The sequence below is a fragment of the Sminthopsis crassicaudata genome, chromosome 4 (assembly GCF_048593235.1).
Source record: "Sminthopsis crassicaudata isolate SCR6 chromosome 4, ASM4859323v1, whole genome shotgun sequence".
Taxonomy (NCBI): Eukaryota; Metazoa; Chordata; class Mammalia; order Dasyuromorphia; family Dasyuridae; genus Sminthopsis; species Sminthopsis crassicaudata.
This window is the reverse complement of record NC_133620.1, coordinates 150,704,812-150,731,642: the sequence shown is the minus strand read 5'-3', so window position 1 is coordinate 150,731,642 and position 26,831 is coordinate 150,704,812. Positions and strand designations below refer to the sequence as shown.

Sequence of the window (26,831 nt, the reverse complement as noted above, 5' to 3'; positions counted from 1 at the left end):
TACTTCATCCTAACTTGTGGATATGAAGTATGGAGGTTTTCATAGTTAATGAATAGATGCATTGATCAAGAACTAGATTTCTTAGATTATTACCATCATTTTAATTAAAGTGATGTTTCCAAAAATCTGAGACCCACAATATGAGGTATGGCCTAACAACAACAAAAAAAGGCATTTTAGTTTTTTAAAACTATCTTAATGAATTAAATGAAAAAAAGGTCATTCATTGGAGTTTTATTTTTTCTATGGTATTACAAATAACTGCTTTCTTCCTGGTTTCTGGTTCATTAAAACTCAAATGTGTGATTCTTTTCATTTTCATTTTCCAAAGAAGAAATTACTAAACATATTAGTAGTGGGAAATAGAGCAGAACAGTTTACTATTGTTTCTTAAACAACGATGAACATTATTTGGGAAAAAAAAATTCTTCTAAGTGCGTTGTTTTTAATATAATTTTTCTAAAAGGTTTAGTTAAAATGATCTTGTTTTCCCTATCAGATAAATTAATATCTAATTTATATGGAATTGACTGATGTGACAGCAAAAGCAATCCCCTTCTTCCCCAAGAAAAGAATTTCTGGTTTTTATTATGAAATGGATGGAATTATAAGGTTCTTGACCCCAAGTGATCTGCAGACCTTTATCAGTATTAGATAATCATTAGCATTTTATTAGTTTGGGCCCTTCAGATGAAAAAAGAAAGGAGTAGGAAGAAACCACAAACCCACCTTTCAATGTTATTCTTTCCTACCTTCCTTTTGGACTCTCATTCTCTCTCTGAAAGAGGTATCAATGATACTGCCTGGCTCCCCTCAGTGGACTGGTCCCACTGCTGCAAACTCCAAAAGTGTGACTGAGTGACTGAATCCAAGACCATTTCCAGTTGTCCTGATCTATATCTTGCCATTGGACCAGATGGCTATAGAGAAAAAATCCTGCACAGCTCATGTTTGTTTTCATGTTATTTTTCTCTCTCTCCCTCTCTCTCTCCCTCTCTCTCTCTCTCTCTCTCTTCTCTCTCTCTCTCTCTCTCTCTCTCTCTCTCTCTCTCTCTCCCTCCCTCCCCCTCTCTCTCCCTCTCTCTCCCTCTCTCTCCCTCCTCCTCTCTCTCTCTCTCTCTCTCTCTCTCTCTCTCTCTCTCTCTCTCTCTCTCTCTTCTCTCTCTCTCCCTCCTCCCTCCCTCCCTCCCTCCCTCTCTCTTCCTCTCTCTCTCTCTCTCTCTCTCTCCCTCCCTCCCTCCTCCCTCCCTCCCTCCCTCCTCCCTCTCTCTTCCTCTCTCTCCCTCTCTCCTTCCCTCCTCTCTCTCCTCTCTCTCCTCCCTCCCTCTCTCTCTCTCTCTCTCTCTCTCTCTCTCTCTCTCTCTCTCTCTCTCTCTCCTCCCTCCCTCCCTCCCTCTCTCTTCCCTCTCTCTCTCTCTCTCTCTCTCTCTCTCTCCTCTCTCTCTCTCTCTCTTCTCTCTCTCTCTCTCTCTCTCTCTCTCCCCCCTCCCTCTCTCCCTCTCTCCCTCTCTCTCTCTCTCTCCCTCTCTCCCTCTCTCTCCTTCTCCCTCCCTCTCCCTCTCTCATCCCTCTCCCTCTCCCTCCTTTCCTAGCTCCCTCTTTCTTTCTCTTCCCCTCCCTCTCTCTCTTCTCCTTCTCTCCCTCTCCCCTTTTTTCTTCCTCTTTCTCTTTTCCTCCTTCCCTCATTCTTTCCTTTCTCTCCCTCTCTCTCTTCCCTCTCCCCCCTCTTTCTCCCCTCTCTCTCCCTTCCTCTCTTTCCCCCCTCTCTGTCTCTCCCCTCTCTGTTTCTCCCCCCCCTTTCTCTCTCCTTCTCTCATTGATTGACTACAATCGGTCATTGTTTGAGCCTGATTGCCTAAAATCTAATGCAAATAGCATTTTGATCTGATAATTCTGACAATATTGGACTTCCAGATTTATTTATTTTTACCAGTTAAAGATCTTAGCTTAAAAAGGCCAAAGTCTCCCAGTGCATCTGGGGGCCATCTCTGGCCATCCTGATCTGTATCTTTCCACTGGACCTAGATGGCTCTGAAGGGGTAAATGAAGCTGGTGACTTTTGCATTCATCTCCTTCACTTCAATCCAATTCACTTGCATATCATGGTATCACCTTCCTGATGTCTTCTTTGAGAAAAAAAGGACAAACTACAATCACCACCATTTCAGATTATTCTAGGAACTGACTCTTTCTCTACCTTGTTAAGGTTACTAAATGATATGGAACAGAATGAGGACAGAAAAATGGGAGAATACTGTTGTGTTAAGAGATCTGATGTTAAGAAAAAAATTGAATGATTTCTCTTTTAGAAGTGAAGACGTCCCTTCTTAAAAGTGAAAAAACTTATGATTTGGTTGATTTGTCTGCAAAAAGAAAGAATTTTCCTTCATCTCTGTCAGGTTTAACAAGTACATTAAATTGTACAATAGTTGCTAGTGAGACCATATAATATGGTATAAAAATATTTGGAGTCAAGAGGATGTAGGTTCAGATCCTGACTCTGCTACTCATTCTTTATGCAACCTTGAACAAAACATTTAATATTTTATAAAAATAACAAGTTTTTGTAAAAAATATTAAATTGGAAAATGAAGGCCTTGAACTAGATAGGTCTCTAAGTTCACCCTAACCCCACAGCCCTGAAATTCTCAAGAAGTATGCCAATTGGGGGACAGAATGGGTAGCCATGTAATATATGACTAAATAAATAGTTTAATTGTTGGTGGAATTGTGAATACATCCAACCATTCTGGAGAGTGATTTGGAACTATACTCAAAAAGTGATCAAACTATGCATACCCTTTGATCCAGCAGTGTTACTACTGGGATTATATCCCAAAGAGATTTTGAAGAAAGGAAAGGAACTTATATGTGCAAGAATGTTTGTGACAGTCCTTTTTGTGGTGGCTGGAAACTGGAAACTGAATGGATGCCCATCAATTGGAGAATAAATTCTAGTATATGAATATTATGGAATATTATTGTTCTGTAAGAAATGACCAACAGGATGATTTCAGAAAGGCCTGGAATGACTTACATGAACTGATGCTAAGTGAAATGAGCAGAACCAGGAGATCATTATATACTTCAACAACAGTATTTATATGATAATCAGTTCTGATGGATGTGGCCATTTCAACAATGAGATGAACCAAATCAGTTCCAATAGAGCAGTAATGAACTGAACCAGCTACACCCAGCGAAAAAATTCTGGGAGATGACTATAACCACTACATAGAATTCCCAATCCCTCTATTTTTGTCCGCTTGCATTTTTTATTCCTTCACAGGTTAATTGTACACTATTTCAAAGTCTGATTCTGTTTGTACAGCAAAATAACTGTATGGACATGTATACATATATTGTATTTGACTTATACTTTAACATACTTAACATGTATTGGTCAACCTGCCATGTGGGGGAGGAAGGGTAGGGGGAAGGAGGGGAAAAGTGGAACAAAAGGTTTGCAACTGTCAATGCTGGAAAATACCCATGCATATATTTTGTGAATTAAAAGCTATGTAATAAAAAAAAGAAAATTCCTTATAACATGCTAGATGATAATAGTTGCCATTTATATAGTGCTTTAAACCTTGCAAAGGCATTTATTTAGGTTCATTTGAGCCTCACTGTACTTTTGGGGGTAGATGCTATTATTATTCTCATTTTACCAAAGAGGAAACTTCTGATGGAGGTAAATATAGTGGCTGGTCCAAGAGGTTTGCATAGCTAGCCAATTGTCTGAGGCAAGATTTGAACTAAGTATTCCTCCTGACTTCAAGTCTAGCATTATTTATTGTACAACTTAAAGTGCCTCTAAAAATACAGTCCCTGGACTCAACTCCTACAATATACAACAGCTTAATTACCAATACCATAGATTTTGCCCATTCCACTTTAATATGTGAGATTGAGATTTTAACAGTTCTAAATAATGTTCTCCATTTAAATACTTCAAGTGTGAATAGCTTTGCCACAATAATCTTGATAAATATGGGTCCTTGGGAGTTTTATATGTCCTAACTCAGAGTTTTGATACTTAATAAACTTGTCTTGGATTTTTTGGGGGTGGCCTCATCCACCTATGTGTAAAAAGAAAACCAAGGTCAGTCAACATATTAACAAGTCAGATTTTTTTCTCTGGGACAGTTTGGGGTAAAAAGGAATCTGTGCAAAGCAGCTAAGTGCTATGTAGAATAGCTAATCCTGAGAGATACATCTTTTTTTTTTTTTTAATTCATTTTTCCAAATTATGCCCTCCCTCCCTCCACTCCCTCCCCCCAATGGCAGGTAATCCCATACATTTTACATGTGTTACAATATAACCTAGATACAATATATGTGTGTAAATACCTTTTTCTTGTTGCACATTAATTATTAGCTTCCGAAGGTATAAGTAACCTGGGTAGATAGACAGTAGTGCTAACAATTTACATTCACTTCCCAGTGTTCCTTCTCTGGGTGTAGTTATTTCTGTCCATCATTGATCAACTGGAAGTGAGTTGGATCTTCTTTATGTTGAAGATTTCCACTTCCATCAGAATACATCCTCATACAGTATTGTTGTTGAAGTGTACAGTGATCTTCTGGTTCTGCTCATTTCACTCAGCAACAGTTGATGTAAGTCCTGAGAGATACATCTTGAAATCGGTTCATGTAATCTGTCAGATTGGCTAAGATGAAGGAAAAGATAATTATGAATGTTGGAGGGGATATGGGAAAATGGGGACACTGGTGCATTGTTGTTGGTGGAGTTGTGAATGGATCCACCATTCTGGAGAGCAATTTGGAACTATGCCAAAAAAGTTGTCAAACTGTGCATACCCTTTGATCCAGGATTGTTAGTACTGGGCTTATATCCCAAAGAGATCTTAAAGAAGGGAAAGGGACCTGTTTGTGCAAAAATGAAAATAGCCCTTTTCATAGTGGCTAGAAACTGGAAATTGAATGGATGCCCACCAATTGGCGAATGGCTGAGTAAATTGTGGTATATGAATGTTATGGAATATTTTGTTCTGTAAGAAATGACCACAGGAGGAATACAGAGAGGCTTGGAAAGACTTACATGAACTGATGCTGAGTGAAATGAGCAGAACTAGGAGATCATTATACACAGCAATAAGATTATACAATGATCAATTCTGATGGACATGGCCCTTTTCAACAATGAGATGAACCAAATTAGTTCCAATTGATGTGTAATGAACAGAACCAGCTACACCCAGAGAAAGAACACTGGGAAATGAGTATGGATCACAATATAACATTTTCACTCGTTCTGTTATTGTTTGCTTGCATTTTTGTTTTTTTCTTCTCAGGTTATTTTTATCTTCTTTCAAAATCCGATCTTGTGCAACAAGATAACTGTATAAATATGTATACATATATTGTATTTAACATATACTTTATACTTTAACATATCTAACATGTATGGGACTACCTGCCATCTAGGGAAGGGGAGTGGAGGGAAGGAGGGGAAAAGTTGAAACAGAAGTTTTTGCAAGGGTCAATGTTGAAAAATTACCCGTGCATATGTTTTGTATATAAAAAGCTATAATTTTAAAAATTAGGTTCGTGTATGTACCAAAAAAGGTGTTTTAGTTTAGCTTTTGTTTGTGTCAGCTTTAGAATCCATGAGTAATTTGAGGCTCCCTCCCATTTTTTTGTACTTTGAAAGCTCTGGAGAAAAGAAAAAAAAAAAAGGCTGGACCACTTGTTGTCACTCTCATTCCAAGTAAGTCCTACCACAGACTTTATTTCAAATTGATAGTTAACTAAAGCACTCACTTGCATGTGTCCCTCTTAATTTCAACATATTGGATAAAAACAACCTTCTGGAGCCTACATGAAACTAGCGTTAACAGCTTCTTTTCACGGAACATATTTTGGATCTTGCTATTATTTATCAGACATTGTCTTGGGATACGGAAGGTAGAAAGATGAATATGACAGTCTGTGTCTTCAAAAAGCTTGCTGGCTAATAATAGATAAAATTATGCTACAAAGTAGAATATGATATGATGAGATCTAAACCAGTGTCATGCAAATTCTGAGGAGTGAGAGGACTTCTGGCTAGGAGATCATATTACAAAAATAACAATAACAACAATAGATAGGATTTATATAGTGCCTGCTATGTGCCAGGCATATACTAATTACTGGTTCCTCACAAAAACCCTATGAGGTAAATGCTATTATTATTCTCATCTTACAGTTGAGGAAATGAAGGCAAATGGGATTAAGTGACTTGTCCAAGATCACCCATCTAGTGTCTCAGGTTTGGAATAAAATGGATCAGCATTCCATGATTCCAGGTCCAACATTCCTTTCACTGCCTGAGGAAGGACCTCATAGAGAGGGTGGCACTTGAGTTAGACATAGAAAGATGGGTACTTTTTTTTTGTTGTTGTTGTTGCAATTGGAGTTAAGTTACTCGCCCAACATAGCCAGGAAGTGTTGTGTCTGAGGTCAAATTTGAACTCGGGTCCTCCTGACTTCAGGGCTGGTGCTCTATCCCCACCTAGCTGCTGAAAAATGAGGACAATTTTAATAGGCAGATGATGGAGTATATAAACAAAGGTCTGTTTGGTCAAATAAGCATTTTTATTCAGTTTTTCCTGTGGGCCCAAGCACTGTGCTAAATGATTCCTGAGGAATAGTTCAGGAATGATGAGTGATCTATTTCAATTGAGAGCCTAGGAGATACATGTGAGGAATAAGATCAGCAATTGGGAACCAGATAATAGAAGCCCTGGAATTTCAGATTGAGTTTTTCCTTTTATTTGGTAAAATGTTTCCATGTTTGTTCCTTAGGTCTGACATGAACAAGAATTAGCATATAGATTTTCCTTAACTTTTTTTTCTTTATTGTATTATGTACAATTGTATGTATGAAAAATATAAACAGAAATGACTGATATAAAAAAAAAGATATCAAACTACTATTATTCCTAAAAGTGTTATATTAGCTCCCTAAAATAGAATTATCAGCTACAAGCTTTTTCATTTGTTCTAAACTAGTGTACCAAGGTTTGGTATAAAACGATTATTTCTGATATTTTGCTAGCTGTCTATCTGCTGCTTGTCCTAACTTGGATCGTGGCAGTTATTAAGCTAAAAGCAACACTACTTTGTCAGTGGTTTTACCCACTGTTGAAAGACACAAATGAACATCTTTTCTTCCAAACTCATATTCAAAGGCCATATGGCAGTTGTGAAAATTAAATTCTGAAAAATATAGACACATAAAAACCACCAAAAGATGCTAGTTGCATTACTACCATTTTATTTTATTAATGAGTAACGTGACTTGTTTTTTTGAAGATGGGAACACCTAATTGTCCTCAGATATACTCCCATTTCTCTTCATACACAATCTTCCAAGGGTAGGGATATATATAATCTTTATGTTCTTCTGGGGACTTGGCAGAGAATGTGCCACAGTAATGAATACTTGATTTAATAAATTAAAGGGCAGTGATATAGACTTGCCTACAATTCTTTTTGCTAAGGGGAGAGCTTGCATCCCAGGCCAGGAAAAAACTAAGATACTAGAGCATTTTTTTACATTGTTTCAACCCTTTGAAAGATAATTGTTTAAAAGCTATTTTTGTGCCTTTAAAAAGTCACACATCTTTGGATATTCAATTGATGCTACAAGATACTGTGATGAGTGTATATATCAGAAGAGTCCTTTTGGGGGGAAACATTTAGAATGCTAAAGATTAGAGATATATCTTTCAAAATATACCAATATATGGAGAGCATGGGAAAAAAACAGGTAGTAGATTTGAGGAGTGATAGCCAGAAGGTCTCCTGTTCTCAAATTAATTGCAGGCCTTTCTGGCACTCAAAACTACATTATTATAAGACTAGAAGAGTCATACTGTGAATTGATAATAGGTTTGTTTTTTGTTTTGGTTTTTAGTTTTGTTTTTTTTTCTGAGGCAATTGGGGCTAAGTGACTTGCCCGGGTCACAGAGCTAGGAAGTGTTAAGTGTCTGAGATCAAATTTGAACTCAGGTCCTCTTGACTTCAGGGCTGATGCTTTATTCACAGAGCCACCTAGCTGTTCCAAATTGATAATATTCTTGTAGGAGAGGTAGTATAGTGTGATCTCATTGAAAAAGAGTTTTAAAATAGGGGATACAAGACAAATATTGACAGAAGCAGGAGGGGTGGAGGGGGAGAGATTGCCAGTGTTAGGAGAGACCTAGAAATATGGTGCAGAAAACTTAATGTGAAATGTAATTAAAGAAAAACATTTTGGTAGGTGCAGCAGAGGGAAGGGGTCTACCTTATATGTGAATTACTATAGAAAAGACAGAGTAAAACTTTCACCCTAAAGGGTAATTAACCATGTCAATCAGCTTCCTTTCCATTGGTTTCTTGTTAATGTTTTATTTTTGCATAAGGATGACTGTTCTGTATATGTTTTGAAAGGATCACCCTCAGAGGCAAGAACTGGATTAAAAGTCAAGAAAGCAATGATCTCCAAAAAAAATTAAGTCCTTTAATCAAGGTAAGAAATTAATTATGTTTGACCAAACCCTTGCAGATCATTTTAAGGGTAAGGATATAATGCTGTTTATGACATCATTTTGAAAATAACTCTAGATTCATTGAACCACAATAGGTAAAACCTAAAGAGAAATTTGTAAAAACCTTGAGCAGCAGTAACATATGAAAAACTCATGTTATTTTATTTTGTTTTGTTTTTCTTACAGGGGAGCAAAATACAGGAAATATTTGTATTATCTAATTGTAGGTTTTTAAGATCATGCTTAAACATGCCATATTTGTTATTTATATGCTAATCAAGTTTTAATGACCAAAACAAAAAGGTTATAAGTTTGCCATTCATCATGGGAAAAGAGGGTACTGTCTAGCTTTCTCCATACTCTACCTCCCTAACTCCATTACAAAATTTAAGAGTTGGAAGGAACCTCATTATTTCATTTGTCTAATCCTGCCTGAAAAAGTATACCCACTGATAGATACCTGATAAATGATTGCCATGTCACTTTCGGCAGTAAGAAAGGCATGAGTCCCCAGGACAAATTCCATCTCCAGTAATTACCCATTTCTTTCTGTTCTTGTGGTACTTTTCAATGAACAAAGTTGTTTTGGGGGTTCTTTTTAAATTACTTCCTGTAATAAACTTCAGTTTTAGAGGTTGCAAAGCAAATACCTGCATTATCTTAAGGATGGGAAAATACTGTTTTCCCAATGAGGATTTGAAGTCAGCTAGATTTAAATAACTGATTTTGCCCCCCAGTCATAAGAAAGTAAAAGAAGTGTGATATCCAGCCAGGTCTTCCTCACTCCAAGTGTTGTTATCTACTATATCAGGTTAGATAGATATACAGTAAAATATATTGCTGATGAAATAAAAGCTTAAAAATAAAATGTCATTTTTCTTAATTTCAGACTGACCTCTATAGAAGAGCACTTGCCCCTCAGCATCCTCTGTGGCTGCCTCGATATTAAGCAAGTATTACTTAATTAAGGCCAAAGAACCACAGATTTCCATTTGCATTCCTATTATTCAACTTGGAATACCACTCAAAATGTGCATGTTTAAATGTAATGATTAAAACAATGACTCCAGATTTTCTTGTATTTTTTAAAAAATCAGTAAATGATGCATCAAATTTATGATGTATCACTCCTTTTGAAAGAAGTTTATATTATATAATATTTTAAGAGGCATCAAATTGGATTTAATAACATTTGAAATGCAACCTAGAAAGGTTCTAGTAACAAACTTTTTTTTTTTTTTTTTTTTTTTTTTTTAATCAGGATAAGAATTTGAGGGCAGCTAGATTCCCTTGACCATCATTAATTTACTGGAAGCTTCTGGGCAAATCCACAATCCTGGATTATTAATGTTTTTTGTTTGTTTGGCTTTGGTTTTTTGCCACTGACTTGCTATATAGCTCAGCAACTCTTTATTCATTTAAAAAAGTACTTGTCACTTATACTTATTCTTCATAGTTGGTGATCTTGAGGATCAAGGAATTAAGTTCTATTAAAGCACTTAGTCATACTTTTAAACCTAAGATTTATTTTTCCTCCCACAGTCTTAATAACATTTTCCTCTTAATTTCACATACAATTTAGCTCAAACCCTCATCACCTCTTGCCTAGATTATAGCAACCACCTCCTTCCTAATTGGTTTCTCGAACTCCTACCTCTTCCCATTCTAGATAATCTTACACACTATGGCCAAAATAATTTTCATTAATCATAGATCTGCTCATGTAGCTTAATCTGTAGCTTCCTATTACCTCTAAAGTAAAACAAACAAACAAACAAACAAACAAAAACCAAATAAACTTAATCAACTTCTAAAAAGTCTTATACAACCTGGCCATTCTCTGTAACCTTCCTAAGCATTCCACCTCCCAACACTTGCACTTTACCTAAACTGACCTTCTCTCATGCTCATTCATGACAAGTCCATCTCCCACATAAGTATTGCACTGACAGTCTCACTTGCCAGGAATGTGCTCTTTCCTTATCTCCATCTCAAAGTCTCTCTTGTCCTTTAAGCTCAACCACTATCTTCTTGATGAACTTTCTTATCCTACTCACCCCCTTGTATTAAATATATTAGTATATATTTAGATATGTCCTTGTCTCTCCCATTTAGAAGTAAGTTCTTGCAAATAGGAAGTTTCATTCTTTGTAATTTGGATTCCCAGTGCCTAGTTCAGAGTAAATGCTTAATAATTAATATTTGTTGATTGAAAAATCAAACAATTTTGTTCCATCCAACCTCAATGATTCCCCCTTCCAATTCGCAGTAATGAACAAATCCTTAGGTTTGTTTTACCTACCTTGTTTTGTGTAGATATAATACTAGATACTAGCAGCAGGAATTACATTTTTGAAAAACCTTGTAGACTACTTTTAGGGAAAGCTATTTGCCCCTTTTATTGATCATTTAAGTTAAATGAGTAATATTTCTAAGTGAACCAACAGAATATTGAGCTAAGCCCAGTAAAAATAATTTATCTTTTTAAAAAAGAATGAAGTTGCTAATGAAGAAGAAAGAGCAGCATAAACTTGAACCACAGAAAATTGTGTATTTTTTTCTTTTAAAAACTCTTTTTGCAACAAGGAAGAGAATCTGGAACTCAAAAGTTTAAAAAAAAAAAGGCAAAAAATATTGTTTTGAATCTAACTGAGGAAAAATATTAAATAGTTACAAAAAATAAAACAACCATTTTTACCCCACTACCTTTAAAAGATAGTTTTAAAAAACCCTAACAACTGTGTAGCTAAAATTTTCTTTGGTTTGTTGTGTTAATTGAGGATATGGTTTCCTTCTAATGCCTTGGCCAGTTCTGGTACGTCTTAACTTTGGCTTCCTGTTTTTCAAATACATGCTTTCAGCCACAAGGGGGAGAATGGTCCTCTAAATAAGAAAATACAAGTCAATTTTTTTTTTTTTTTTTAACTCAATGTTATTTCCCAAAGAATGCTTGGTACACCAATCTTAATGTGCAAAGAACAATGTTATTCCTATTACTGTAAACTTATAGTTCTAAAATATTTTTGGTCAGTATTTCATCTTCAGTTCAAGCTAATAAATATACTGAGCATTGCCTCTATGAAAGGGACTTTATTGGGCAAAAGATTTTATGAACTCTTTAATCCTTTTAATTACCAAATGGAAAATAATGTTAAATCATGCCAGAATAATGGGAAAGGACAGTTTTAATAACATTCCAATTATAGATATCTACAAATTACTAATTTATGCTAGAAATACAATTTTAGACAAGATTGTAAACATTTTAAAACTAATCTATATCTATACCTGGAAAACTCTTGTAGACTATGACATTTTAAGACTACTGTATTTTCAGAGAAGTTTTTTTTTTAAATGTGTATATGTATACATACACACATATACACACAGAGAACAGCACATGGGAGGAAGCATATTTTGTAATAAATGCAAAGTATTAGATAACTTTAGAGCTGAAAGATTTTTGTCCAATCCTGTTCATTTTTCATATGAAGAAAGTGAAGCTGAAAATAACTTATTTCTATAACAGAAAATAAATTGTCTCACAGCAAAACCTTCATTCCTGATGAATGTAGTAAAATCCTTTGTTTACACCTCTATTTTTAAAGTATATTTGTGTATTTTTTTATATATCAAAAATTGGAATGTAAAGATAACCCTTTCAGAAACAAGAACCTACTAAACTTAAATTAAACATAAACTCAATAATAAATTCAAAGTACATTTTCTCTTTTGTATTAAATAACATTCTTTTTAGGTAAATAATAAAATAACTTTTCTTTTATTTGGACAAATTAAAAAATGATATTTTAAAAGGCCAAATTAGGTTAGTAATTCATATTTAGAAAACATAAGTGCAAAAAGAAAGATGAGTAAAGACCAGAATATGACTTCAAATAAATGTATATTTTTTAGGAATTGAAAAATATTGCATTTATTATGTGTTGAAAAACAGCATTTAGGATCCTAAGTACAATAATATTTAAAGCCAAATTTATCAAATAAAAATCTTGAACAAGGGATTTTCTTTGAGACAAAGTAAATCTCATAAACCTACTGAAATAATAGTAATTCTTGAAATCAACAAATATCTTTCTTGATTGACCTGTGCATTATTTGCACACATCATAAGTTCTAACCAAGGGATCAACCCACAGGGACTTTTCCTGCTGAATTTGTCTAAAAAATCATCTAGGCCTTTAAGAGAAACTAGGGGAGTTAACAAACCATCCTTGCCATTCTGTTGAAAATGAAAACTAAATAATTTTTTAAAAAACACTTTCTATAAGAAGCTGGGTTTTTTTTTAAGACTTTGTTTTGCTATGGCAGTAGTAACTAAGCTATTTCCAACCCTGAAGACAGAAAATCCCTGAACTGCTGAAGTAAACTGAAGTCCACAGCCTAGTTAAATTTAATCCCCCATAAAAAGGTATTTTATTTTTATTAAAAGAAAGAAAAAGAAATGTTACATCTTCTCATCTTGAAGAAATCAGAAGTTTCCCAAAGTTCATTTACTAGGTAGGGCCCTTGTTCATGTTGTGGTCCACCTAGAGGCCATATAAAAATGGTCACTGTTTATATATCATTTTTACTGATGCATGGCTTAAAATTAATTTCCCCTTGGCCCATACCTATATAGCAGCCCTCATTTTGTATGTCCATCGTGGCAGTATTTGTAGTTCTACTATAGAATACTCACTCAATATAAAATTTGGTACAAAGCATGAACACTCATGGCAGATTGGCACAATACATGCAGTTGGTTGGTTTTATGTGTGTTTTTCAGAATTTTATGATATGAAGCCAGTCACCCTCATGCAGGCAATCCTATTTTTCTATTCTTGCATTATATCTGGCCTTTAAAACACATGGCTTTGCTGTTTAAAAAGTTTTCTATGACAGAAAATTACTCTTAAAATAGAAGTCATCTGAATGCATGGTGAAAATGAGGCAGGATAGTAGAGCTGGGGCTGGCAGGGAAAGTATGAGGAATGTGAGGAAGATGGAGCTGATTGAGAGTGACACTGCCCATGGCTAGCTGTGGTTCTTGTTGCTGTTGTCCCAGACAGCTGAGTCTATGGGGTAGTGATTCCCTATGTCCCAACGCCATAGGACTGTTCCCATGGACATTTTGGGTGAGAGAGGGAGGCAGCTGCCAAAACCCCAGGAGGTGAGAGATATCCAGAGAGGCAGGTGATGATGATGCCCTGTTCATAGTATCAGTAGGCATTGCTATTTCCTTGTGAACATTTAATCTGTCTGCAACCCCCTTAGTTGGATCAAGGTCTGGACTAATTCTGGGTGCTAAGTGGGGCTCTTGCAAAGACAGTTCTTCAAGGAGGTTCATATTGCAGAATCCCTTTGAACCTGTTTTAAGGGGTAGATTTTTGGGGTGGGTGAGTGGGGAGTATGAGGTAGAGCTTGGGTCATATTCGGGATGCTGAAGGTTACAAGAAGGTGAGCCTGGAGATGCTGAAGGCTGGATGGCTGCTAAAGAATCTGGAAGCGGTTGTGAATGCTGTAGGCTTTGTTCATAGGGAACAGGTGTGCTGTCTTGTACATCGGCCTGCAAGCTATTCCCATACCCATTGTTCTGTACACAGACACCTAAAGGAAAAGGGGACAATGCAGCAGTTCCTTCTTTGAGCTGAAATGGAGGAGAATGTGCATTAAGTGAGCCTAGCAGGTCTCCATTTTGCATCTGGTCTTTCATCAGCTCCTGTGAGTGCGTTTTCTTGGTGTGTCGAGTAAGATGGTCTTTTCGTCCAAATCTCTGGGCACAGAACTGACACAGGAAATCTTTGCAGCCTGTGTGGACTACCAGGTGGCGCCGAACATCCTTCCGAGTATAGAAGCACCTCTCACAATGGTCACACTGATGCTTCTTTTCCTTGGCTCCATTAGGAGGCTTTCCCCCTGTGTGGGCTTTGAGATGATCCAATAATACTTCTGTACTCCCAAGTTCTAGGGCACAAACCCGGCATGTGAGGTCTCCGCTGCTGGCTGCATGTAGAGCCAAATGCCGCTTGTAGCCAAGCTTGGTGTTGTACTTCTTTCCACACTCATCACACCCAAAGGCCATTTTGTTGGGATCATGAGTCTGGAGATGATTCTTTAGGTGGTCTTTCCGGTGGAATGTCTTCTCACAGTGAACACACTGATGGGATTTCTGTGGCGAATGGGTGGCCATGTGCCTAAGATTAAAAAAAAAAACACAAAACAAAAAAAACGGACAAGAATTTCAGAGGCTTTTGAGCTAAGGAAGGTCCTATTATTTCAGGAGAGAACTATGCAATCTCTGAAGGCAGAGCAAATTTAATTTCATGTCTTTAACGTGTGTATTACAGGAGAATACATTTTAGAGGTGCATGGGTCTATGATTGGTAATGTTATACAAGTAAATACAAAATGTCATCGTAAGACATCTCCAAATCTAATTTATTTGTGTATTCCATAGGCAAATGTATGCTAGAGATGTGAAATGCTAATTTGGAAATTTCTAGTTTATAAATGTAATCCAACTTAATCTCTACACTGCACTGTTAATTCAAAGATACCTAAATGTCTTCTGTATAACAGCATCTCAGTTGGGTGGTAATATCATTATTCCCTCTTTAATATAGAGAAAGATCTTTAAAACTATTAGAAATGAACTTTCTAGAGATCTTTATTGTTTTTTGTTTTCCTAGGAATCTTAAAAAAACAAAACAAAAGGAAAGAAATCTACTGTTAACATTTCCAGTTTTATTTTGAATTTTACAAATTCACCAATAAGGCTTTTGCTTTAATATCAATCTCCCATTCTTTTCCTGTCCAGAATGCTCTTCTTTGGCCTCTGCTCCAATATTTTGATCTTTTCTATTAAAATAAATTTAAATTCCTTGAGGGCAGGAGCTTTCTAGTTTGTTTGGGAAAATTTGTATAAAGTAATAAAACATTGATATAAAATTATTTTATAAGAAATAAAATTGCTATTATACCCTGATCCTGATACTATAGGACCCACTGATAACTGGTCTGAAGGCAGAAATGAATATCTATCTTAAAGCTTTCCCAGGAACTATATTGAAAATGATCAGGAAAGGATTTCTGACAAGCTGACAGAGAGATTATATATAAACTCAGCTTCCCTGCTTTACCCAAATGAAAATGTACCAAATAAACTAAAAGAACAATACCCAAAAGAAGAGAGGACATGTTGATAGGAAAAGCTTTCCAGGAAAAAAAAAAGCCAGAAGAAAAATTGAAGAAATGAGTAAGCAAATTGAAATCCTAGAAAATAAAATGGAGTGACCACAAACAAGAATCTGAAAAGCAGTTGGAAGATCTAATTAAAAACAAAGAGAAGAGACAACTCTAGTTGTAAACCTGGAGTTTTTAATGAAACACTTAAAAAGTAAGTCAGTGGCTTAGAACTGAAATCGGAAAACCTCATTAAAATACTAGACACTCAAAATGGTGGATATGTAATAAAAAACTTCAAAGATATAAGAATTGTTCAAGCCAAGTCAAAAGAAAACAAAACTAGAAGATATCCAAAATCAAAAGCCATTCTTGAAAAAACAGAATTTAAAGAATCTAAAACACATTGGCCTCACCAAAAAAAAAAAAAAAAAAAAAAAAAAAAAAAAAAAAAAAAAAAAAAAAAAAGATAAAATAAAGAAAATCTCATCCCATTTTTTTTGGGGGGGGGGATAGAAAATTGCTTGGAAGCATTAGAATCAAAGAGGAAAGTACAGTGTGAAAAACTCCAAATCTTACAATTTGTTGGATTAAAATCTTAGATTTTATTCTGTTTGAATCACAGATATGTGGCTGCCATACTCTGGATCTCCAAAATCAAAGAGAAAGAATTACAATCATCCAGGAAGAAACAGATAATAAACTTCAGTTAGAATCACCTGGGACTACTTAATATTAATGAAAATGAAAGGAAAGGTTAGAATGTAATATGCCAAAAATTAGTGGAAAATGGTTAGCACCAAAGAATAAGAATGTACAAAGTTGAAAATAATTTTATAGGAAAAAAAAAATAAATCTTGATCAAAATTGATGTCTTGGCAATCCTTCTTTTGAGAAATTATCAAAATTGGACAGTTTTTGAAATGCAAATATAGAGAACAAATTTAAGAAAAGCAAGCAAATATGAATATCTTCAAAGGACTAATTGATCATCCTGTGCTCACATTTTGAAAAGAAGAAGAAAAAAACAACAAAACTAGAGATCTTGGGATTTTTTATTATGTGAAGGTCACTGAGGAAATGAAGAGAAACAAGCTGTGAGCTTGGTATTCAAAAAGTATACTAGAAAAGAGGCCAAAAGGAGATGGAAAGGGGGAAAAGAAGGAAGGAAAATAGAAAGAAAAAAATTTATTGGGGGGGAACCATAGGTGAAAATGCTTCAAGTACAGAGGTGGGGATGATAGTAAGAAAGCATTTTATGTCCTTCTCAGGGACAGGCAAAGGAAAAAAAATTAAATAAAAGCCAAAAAATTATAGTAATGTGGGCTGAATTAGGATAGGAAAGGGAAGGAAGACTATCTGAGTTAGGAGGAGGGATTAAAGAAGGGATTGATTTAAAGAAAACAATTACTATGGAGAGCCAATTTTTAAGAAAAAGTACAAAAACCTATTTTGAGGAGGGGAAGGGGTAGAGCAAGGACAGAATCAGGATATACCAAAACAAAACAAAACAAACAAAAAACTATAGGTCCTAAAATGGATTTGTTCCTCCCCACCACCACCACTATGTCCCACTTTTAAAAAAAAAAAATCATTTTATAGGAAAAAAAATTTTAATATGTGAAAGAAATGAGCTTTCCCATAAAATGAACAAAGATGACAACAATGAATTTAAAAACAAAACTCTACCAGTATATATACAGAGATATGTTTATGAAAAATACTTAAAACATAAAAGGATATGATGTTAAAAGAAATATTAGATTATATTTTATCTCAGATGAATACAAAAAAGCAGGAATAAACAAAATCTCAAGCAAGGCAATGTAAAAAAAATGTAATCAAGAGGGGGGCAAATAAATTATATTTTGTTCAAAGACAACATAGATAATAAAACAAAAAGTCAAGTAAATCCTAGAAGATAGTAAGAAATCACAGGGCTTTCTTATTAAAATGGTGGAGGGAGGTATGAAGGTTCCTTCTTCATATACAACAGAGTTAGGGAATAAAAAGGATTCAAGGTTTCCCAAAAAATCTAAAATGACAAAAATATATAGTCAAAGAAACAAGAATTAAAACTAGTAAGAAAATTACAACAATTAAGAGCTTGAAAAAGTTGTAATGTATAAAACTCTAACAAGGGCCTCTTATCCTCCCACCACTAGAAAAGCTATTCCAAGCTCAATGACCGACATGGAAAATAAAATAGAAAATTGAAAAAGTAGAATAAAAAATCTTAGAAGGTTAACATATATATGACAAAGACCAAACCAGTATACATACATACTACTATCAATAATAGCTAACATTTATGTTTAACTATGAACTAGGCACTATGCTAAGTGCTTTGAAATTATCTTATTTGGTGTCAACAATCCTGGGAAGTAGGTACTGTTACTATATCCATTTTATAGATGAGAAATTTGAGGCAAACACAAGTTAAGTGCCATGCCCAGGGACACAGCAAGGTTTAAGGTAGAATTTGAACCTCAGGTCTTTCCAGGCCCAAGGACCCATCTACTGCACCACCCAGCTGTATCTATACTACCAATAAGTAAAACATTAATTCATTCTCTCTTTGAATAAAGTTTTAACATTCCTTTGTCATTTAATTTCAGTCATCCTAACCTCTTTTAATCAATCTAATTCAAAGCCTATTAAATTGTGGGTATGAGGTCCCATAACTGAATGTGAAAGTTGTGAAATTATGATTTATTATTAGAAAATGTTTGATTTATGCTGAGTGAAATGAGCAGAACCAGAAGATCACTATATACTTCAACAACGATATTGTATGAAGACATATTCTGATTGAAGTGGATATCTTCAACATAAAGAAGATCTAATTCAGTTCCAGTTGATCAATGATGGACAGAAACAGCTACACCCAGAGAAGGAACACTGGGAAAGGAGTGTAAAATGTTTGCACTATTGTCTTTCTACCCAGGTTACTTATACCTTCGGAATTCAATTCTTACCACGCAACAAGAAATTTGGTTTTACAGACATATATTGTATCTAGGTTATACTGTAACACATTTAATATATATGGGATTGCCTGTCATCTAGGGGAGGGAGTAGAGGGAGGGAGGGGAAAATTTGGAAAAGTGAATACAAGGGATAATGCTGTAAAAAAAAAAAATTACCCATGCATATGTATTGTAAAAAAAAAAAAATTCAATTACAGAACTATGGACACAGGTGAAATGGTAAGTCCTTTGCTTTCCTCGTATAGAACACATCAACAAAAACCTGGAACGGAAGGGGGGAAACAGCTTGAAAGTGTTCACTGGTGATAAGGCATAGAAGCTGTTTGTAGGGTATGCTGGAAGTTTCCATTAAAATAATGGGAAAAAGAATAGATCTGCCAGGTGTTCTAAATAATGAACAGGTTAAGAATATATCCCCATATCCTGAACATCACTAGAAAAAGAGTGATTATGGTATGACCTAAATTCAAGGTTTCCTAGTGTCTGTTAATAGGTCTAGTCTCATGAGATGTCTGACTGGATTAAAGTATTTATCAATAGTTTTATCATTATGAAAGAAGCTTTGGGAATGATACTGTTCTCTCCCAATGAAAGGTCCATAACATTTCAAGACTCCAAAATACAGCAGTTTCAGAGGACTCAATGATCAGAAACTCTGGCCTTTTCTTGCTATATGTGGGGGGAAGATCTAAGAGTTGGAAGCAGGAAGAAAGTTCACTTAATCTACTTCCTTCCTATACAGGAATCTTCTCTATAGCACAAAGGTAGGATGGCTAACAGAGATGGCCTGTCTTTTAAAGATTTCATGTTTCCTGTTGCTGAGTTAAGTATCTGACTGTATTGCTGACAGTAATAATAAGAGCACCCTGTTTTAGTCATCTAGCCCCTACCAAAGGGATTAGTTATAAAACATATCTGTAGAGGCTCCTCAGCTGGAGAAACTCTTCAGGCTTTTCCAGACTTGAGTTTCAGGATCTGCTCACACGTCTGTCCCTGCTGTTCTCCTCTACGTATATAATCACTAATTCTCTTTTGCTGAATTTTTATCCAGATCATATCTTCTTTCATTAGATGTCCCTCAGAGTTCTATATTGGGCACACTTTTTCCTCTACATTACTTCATTTGGCGATTTTATCACCTTCCATGGATTTAATTACCCTCTCTATGCTGATGTTTCTCAAATCTATTTATCCTTTCCCAAACCCAATGGTAAACACAAAACCATCCTATGTTTTTGGGAGCAGAACCGCATCAACCCCTAGAATCATGAAATCCAATAGGCACAAAAGCAGAATACTGAATCACAACTAGTGAGAAAGCCTTGATGGCAGAGCTTCCAGAAAAGCAGGGTATGGGCTTGGAAGCTTTATTGATGCCTCTTGAGGAGATTCATTGGGTTGGTACTCGGAGTCTGAACCATTGTCCACAAAGCTGAATAGTCTCTTTTTTGAAAGCTACCAACTATCCATGTAGAATGATGCTCTCCATCTGCACTCATCCCCAGATAGCTTATACTACTTTTACTTTCCTACTGCCTACAAACATGCCTAAATATTCCCTCTCCTTCAAAAATCCTCTTTTTAAAAAATTGTTGTCTGTCTTTTAATCTTTTTTTTCTTTTTTTAAAATTAATTTTATAATTATAAAATTTTTTGACAGTATACATGCATGAGTAATTTTTTTATGACATTATCCCTTGTATTCATTTTTCCAAATTTTCCGCCCCTCCCTCTTTTCCCTCTCCTAGATGACAGGCAATCCCATACATTTTACATGTGTTACAGTATAACCTAGATACAATATGTGTAAATCCAATTTTCTTGTTGCACGTTAAGTATTGGATTCCGAAGGTATAAGTAACCTGGGTACATAGACAGTAGTGCTAACAGTTTACATTCACTTCCCAATGTTCCTTCTCTGGGTGTAGTTGTTTCTGTCCATCATTGATCAACTGGAAGTGAGTTGGATCTTCTTTATGTTGAAGATATCCACTTCCATCAGAATATATCTTCATACAATATTGTTGAAGTGTATAGTGATCTTCTGGTTCCTGGGTGTAGTTGTTTCTGTCCATCATTGATCAATTGGAAGTGAGTTGGATCTTCTTTATGTTGAAGATATCCACTTCCATCAGAATACATCTTCATACAGTATTGTTTTTGAAGTGTATAGTGATCTTCTGGTTCTGCTCATTTCACACAGCATCAGTTCATGTAAGTATCTCCAAACCTCTCTGAATTCATCCTGCTGGTCATTTCTTACAGAGCAATAATATTCCATAACCTTCATATACCATAATTTACCCAACCATTCTCCAATTGATGGACATCCATTCATCTTCCAGTTTCTAGCCACTACAAAAAGAGATGCCACAAACATTTTGGCACATACAGGTCCCTTTCCCCTCTTTAGTATTTCTTTGGGATATAAACCCAATAGTAGCACTGCTGGATCAAAGGGTATGCACAGTTTGATAACTTTTTGGGCATAGTTCCAAATTGCTCTCCAGAATGGCTGGATTCTTTCGCAACTCCACCAACAATGTATCAGTGTCCCAGTTTTCCCACATCCCCTCCAACATTCATCATTATTTGTTCTTGTCATCTTAGCCAATCTGACAGGTGTGTAGTGGTATCTCAGAGTTGTCTTAATTTGCATTTCTCTGATCAGTTGTGATTTGGAACACTTTCATATGAGTGGATATAGTTTCAATTTCATCATCTGAGAATTGTCTGTTCATATCCTTTGACCATTTATCAATTGGAGAATGGTTTGATTTCTTATAAATTAGGGTCAGTTCTCTATATATTTTGGAAATGAGACCTTTATCAGAACCTTTAACTGTAAAAATATTTTCCCAATTTGTTACTTCCCTTCTAATCTTGTTTGCATTAGTATTGTTTGTACAGAAACTTTTTAGTTTGATATAATCAAAATCTTCTATTTTGTGACCAATAATGATCTCTAGTTCTTCTCTAGTCATAAATTCCTTCCTCCTCCATAGGTCTGAGAGGTAGACTATCCTCTGTTCCTCTAAATCTATTTATGATCTCATTCTTTATGCCCAAATTATGGACCCATTTTGATCTTATCTTGGTATATGGTGTTGTGTGGATCCATATCGAATTTCTGCCATACTAATTTCCAGGTTTCCCAACAGTTTTTTTCAAATAATGAATTTTTATCCCAAATGTTGGTATCTTTGGGTTTGTCAAATATAGATTGCTATAGATGTACCCTTTTTTGTCCTTTGTACCTAATCTGTTCCACTGATCGACTGGTCTATTTCTTAGCCAATACCAAATGGTTTTGGTGACTGCTGCTATATAATATAGCTTTAGATCAGGTACACTTAGACCACCTTCATCTGACTTTTTTTTCATTAATTCCCTTGAAATTCTCGACCTTTTATTCTTCCATATGAATTTTGTTATTTTTTTCTAGGTCATTAAAATAGTTTCTTGGGAGTCTGATTGGTATAGCACTAAACAGATAGATTAGTTTGGGGCGTATTGTCATCTTTATTATATTCGCTCGGCCTATCCACAAGCACTGAACGTCTTTCCAATTATTTAAATCTGATTTTATTTTTGTGGCAAGTGTTTTGTAATTTTGCTCATATAATTCCTGACTTTCCTTTGGTAGATGGATTCCCAAATATTTTATACTCTCAATATTTGTTTGTTTGGAATGGAATTTCTCATTGTATCTCTTGCTGTTGCATTTTGTTGGTGATGTATAAAAATGCTGAGGATTTATGTGGATTTATTTTGTACCCAGCAACTTTGCTAAAGTTGTGAATTATTTCTAATAACTTTTTATTAGAATCTCTGGGGTTTTCTAAGTATACCATCATATTATCTGCAAAGAGTGACAGTTTGATTTCCTCATTACCTACTCTTATTCCTTTAATCTCTTTCTCGACTCTTATTGCTGAGGCTAGCATTTCTAATACATATTGAATAGTAATGCTGATAATGGGCAACCTTGTTTCACTCCTGATCTTACTGGGAAAGATTCCAGTTTATCTCCATTACATATTATGTTTACTGACGGTCTTAAATATATGCTCCTTATTATTCTAAGGAATAGTCCATTTATTCCTATACTCTCAAGAGTTTTTAGTAGGAATGGATGTTGGATTTTATCAAATGCTTTTTCTGCATCTATTGAGATGATCATATGATTTTTATTAATTTGATTATTAATGTGGTCAATTATACTAATAGTTTTCCTAATATTAAACCAGCCCTAAATTCCTGGTATAAATCCTACTTGATCATAGTGTACTATCCTGGGGATGATTTTCTGAAGTCTCAAAAATCCTCTCTTGACTAATCATATCCTTACAGTTCTCCTACCTTTAATCAATCATACTCCTGGAAAAAGGTGGTATACTTTGTTACCCCATTCTCTATTTTCATTTTTTTCTTCAACCCTTTGCAATCTAGTTTCCAAATTCATCACTCAATGCAACTGCTCTCTCCAAAGTTTTCTCTTTTCTTTGCAAAATTTGATGGTCTTTTCTTAATCCTTATCTTTTTTTTCTAATTTCTCTACAGAATTTGATACTACTGACCTCCCTTTCTATGATATTCTTTCTTCTCTGGATTTTCATGATAGTCTTCATTTTTGGTTCTATTATTTTTAGGTGTTTGAGCACCTCACTTTCTTTTGATGGATTATAATCTATATTATACATACTAACCGTGGGTACCCACAAAGATCTGTCCTGGGTTCTCTAATCTTTTGCCTAAAAGACTATTTCTACAGAGCATTAACATAAGGCAAGGACTCATATGGTGGCCAGAAGAAGCTGTCAAGATCTCTCTTAAGAACTTTGGAACTGATTGCATGTCATGGAAGATATTAGCACATCACCATTAAGCAAGCCATGCCCTCATCACAGAAGGTGATGTGCTCTATGAGCAAAGTAGAATTGAAATAGCTCAAAAGAAACATGAGATACACAAATTTTAAGAATCAAGCCCAAATGTTCACATGAACTATTTGTGCCTGACCTGTGGTCAAGCATTCCAAGCTCAAACTGGTCTGATCAGCCATAGTCAGACACACACTGTAACTTGACTCTAATACAGTGATGTTATTTTGGTTCTCTTTAAGAATGAACAAAAACACCTTGTTTCTAAATCCGATTTTTCTTATGCATCAAAATAACTGTACAAATGTGTATACATATATTGTATTTAACATATTTAACATGTATTGGTCTGCCTGCCATCTAAGGGAAGAGCTGAGGGGAAAAAGGGGAAAAGTTGGAACTGAAGGTTTTGCAAGGGTCAATGCTGAAAAATTTCCCATGCATATATCTTATAAATAAAAAGCTATAATAAGAAAAAAGAAAAAAAGAATGAATGAAAACAATCAACTCTTTTCATTCTACACTCACAAAAAGCTTAAGTTTACTTATCACTTTCATTCAGAGGAGTCTCAGATCTAAATACTCAGCTCTAGTCAACCTCCTGACCTATAGCCATGTGTTATAAACTGGCTCTGACACCTTGAATTGGATGCTGTAAAGGCACCTCACTCAACATCTATAAAACAGAACTTACCTGCTTCTCCCTCCCCAAACTCCTTCCTTTTCCCAACTTTTCTATTCCTGTCTAGGTTACCACTTCCCAATCAACCAGACTCCCAACCTCAGAGATATCCTCAACTCTCTCTTGCACTTGTTATTTATAACATTCAATTATTTTTGGTGGTTCATTCCATTTGAATTGTAGTCATGTTTTTCTTGGCACGGCTTACTTCACTCTGAATCAGTTTAGATAGATCTTCTCAGGCTTCTCTGTATTCATTAATATTCATAATTTCTTACAGCATAGTAATGTCCCATTGCATTCATGTATCTTGACCTCTTTTTAAATTGTTTTATTGATGCTAAGTTGTTTTTGACATTGCTAGTACTTCCTTCCTCTTCCCTTCGTAAGAAAGAGAATCCTCTTGTAGCAAAAAGATATTGAGCCAGATAAATCACTATATCAGCCAAGTCTGAAAATGCATGCCTCATTCTAAACCAATAGTCTACCAACAACCAAAAGATGGGAGGAGTGTTTTATCAATTCTGTGATATTATAAATTGTCACTGTGTTTATTCAAGTTCTGATGTCTTTCAATGTTGCTTTCCTTTATAATCCCATGATAATTTATTTGTTGTAATTCTCCTGTTTCTACTTACTTTGTTCTGTTTCAGTTCACTGAAGTCTTTCCGTGTTTTTTCCTGAATTATTTTTTATTTATAATTTCTTAGGGATAATAATAATGTTTTACTACATTTATATGCCACAATTTGATTAGACATTTCTCAAATCAATAGCCACTCATTTTCCCTTCAGATTGTAGCTACTAAGAATAGTGTAGTTACCTATTTCTATCTATCTATCTACCTACCTATCCTTTCTCTCTGCCTTTAACTTCCTTTAGGTATACCTGTTATCATGATATCAAAAGGCATGAAGACAGTTGAATTCTGACTATTTTTCATTTTAGTCATAAGAAAAGTCTTTTGGGAAACATATACTAGAATACTTAAAACATACTTAATATAATTTCTTTCCCCTTTTCATTTCCTTAGTATAGTAACATCTTCAGTACTTTCCCTACTTTAAAGACCCATTATACTCTTTGACATATCTCTCTCTTTCTTATTCTTGTTACCATCACATCCCCTCTAGCACTTTAACTAGTTCCAAGTCTAGGCATCTTTTTCTTGATGAGAGAATTGGATTTACTGGTTGTGTGACCCTGGACAAGTCACTTAACTCCCAATGCCTCACAAAAAAGGAAAAAAAGGAAAAGAGATGATTGGTAGAATGATCCACAGCAACATAATCTACCCTTAACAACTTCACACTTGGATCACTCTACTACTTACTAATTTGTTCCTATATTTGCTACCTCAATCTATCTTGCACCCAACAGTTAAGAATTCCATTTTTCAAGTATCATTTTTATTTCATCATGTCACACGCCTTGAAGTGCTTCTTCCAATGATCTATCTCATCAAATTAAAATTCTTAACCATAGATTTCCAGCCTCAAATTTTCCTCTTCCCCTCCCCACAGCTTGCCACAAACTCCTCTGGTTCTGGTCTGTTTGCATCTCTTGCTACACTACAGACTGTACTCTTTTGTCTTGTTAGACAAGTCTATTTATCATCTCTCCTCCTACTTTTAAACCATTATTATGTTACAGTGGAGACAAGTAAAGAGGTGGAGTGACATTCCGTCCTTTTGAAAGTCTATGACTATATTGTCACTAGTTAGTCCAGAATTTAGGGCATGGGACACTAAAGAAATTTGGGTAGTTGGGGGAGGAGAGTTGCTTAAACTCTCCAGTTTCCTTTTTTTTTTTTCTACTTAAAAGTACTATATTTAATAGACTTCTCAATTTTCTCCACCAAACCATATCCCTCTCCTCTTTCTAAATTCTGCTTAAGACAACTTCTCTATTATCTTACTAGTATTCTAGCAACATTATGTCTCCACTATCTTTCTTAAATATCTAACATTTCTGTATATCTTTAGAAATGCACTTGTCCATATCTTTCTCTCACATGTACTTAAAATTTATCCAAAGTTTTATTGTCCATATTTGTATCTTAAGTATGGTCAATATTATTTTCAAGTAATATTAAGATTTTAACTAGGTTCTCTGATATACTCATTTACCATTCTATTTACCTTAACCTTTTTGAATAAGAAATTGTAAGTGCCGATAAAGGGGCTTCTAAAATCTACACAGCATGGGGTTCTGAGTAGATATTTTAAAGTATTTACTAAGAAAGAGGTTAAATTAGATGCACTTCTATTGAAATATAAGCAAAAAAGTACATTCTAATATAAAGTATTTATGTGTGTACTGCCATTTTAAAACAATCTTATATTTCCTCTATATGCATAGGGAATCAAGAAAACATTTCATGAACAGTAAAGATTTATGAATGTAATCCTGTTTTTCAGTCTCAATAATTCCCAAAATGTACAGCATTGCCTGTTATAAAGACAAATTCTGGGAAGCTGTGGGTATAGAGGATGAGAATTGGTTTGTGAAGAAGGTAGAAGATTGAAAGGGAAAGGTGCAAAATCTGAAAGG

The 26,831-nt window shown here is 35.1% G+C and overlaps 2 protein-coding genes across 11 annotated transcripts in view; one reads left to right on the top strand and one right to left on the bottom strand.

The window, feature by feature from the left end:
- The window catches only part of ZC2HC1B (zinc finger C2HC-type containing 1B), a 28,894-nt gene extending 19,283 nt beyond the window's left edge, over window positions 1-9,611 (top strand). Inside the window, exons 7-9 of one of the 6 annotated variants that reach the window (XM_074309644.1) lie at window positions 5,623-5,734; window positions 8,443-8,521; window positions 9,430-9,611. In XM_074309644.1, coding sequence (XP_074165745.1) covers window positions 5,623-5,734; window positions 8,443-8,521; window positions 9,430-9,489 — 251 coding nt within the window. In that variant the 3' untranslated portion in view covers window positions 9,490-9,611. Of the gene's footprint in view, window positions 1-5,622; window positions 5,735-8,414; window positions 8,522-9,429 lie in introns of those variants that run through there. The other 5 variants (XM_074309646.1, XM_074309648.1, XM_074309645.1 and 2 more) reach the window with 5 other exon arrangements.
- Window positions 9,612-12,307: 2,696 nt separating this feature from the next.
- Window positions 12,308-26,831, bottom strand: part of PLAGL1 (PLAG1 like zinc finger 1) — a 137,076-nt gene continuing 122,552 nt past the window's right edge. For 3 of the 5 annotated variants that reach the window (XM_074309642.1, XM_074309641.1, XM_074309640.1), the window contains one exon: window positions 12,946-14,734. In XM_074309642.1, the coding sequence (XP_074165743.1) occupies window positions 13,465-14,730 (1,266 nt within the window). In that variant the 5' untranslated portion in view covers window positions 14,731-14,734 and the 3' untranslated portion in view covers window positions 12,946-13,464. Of the gene's footprint in view, window positions 14,735-26,831 lie in introns of all 5 variants that reach the window. The other 2 variants (XM_074309639.1, XM_074309638.1) reach the window with 1 other exon arrangement.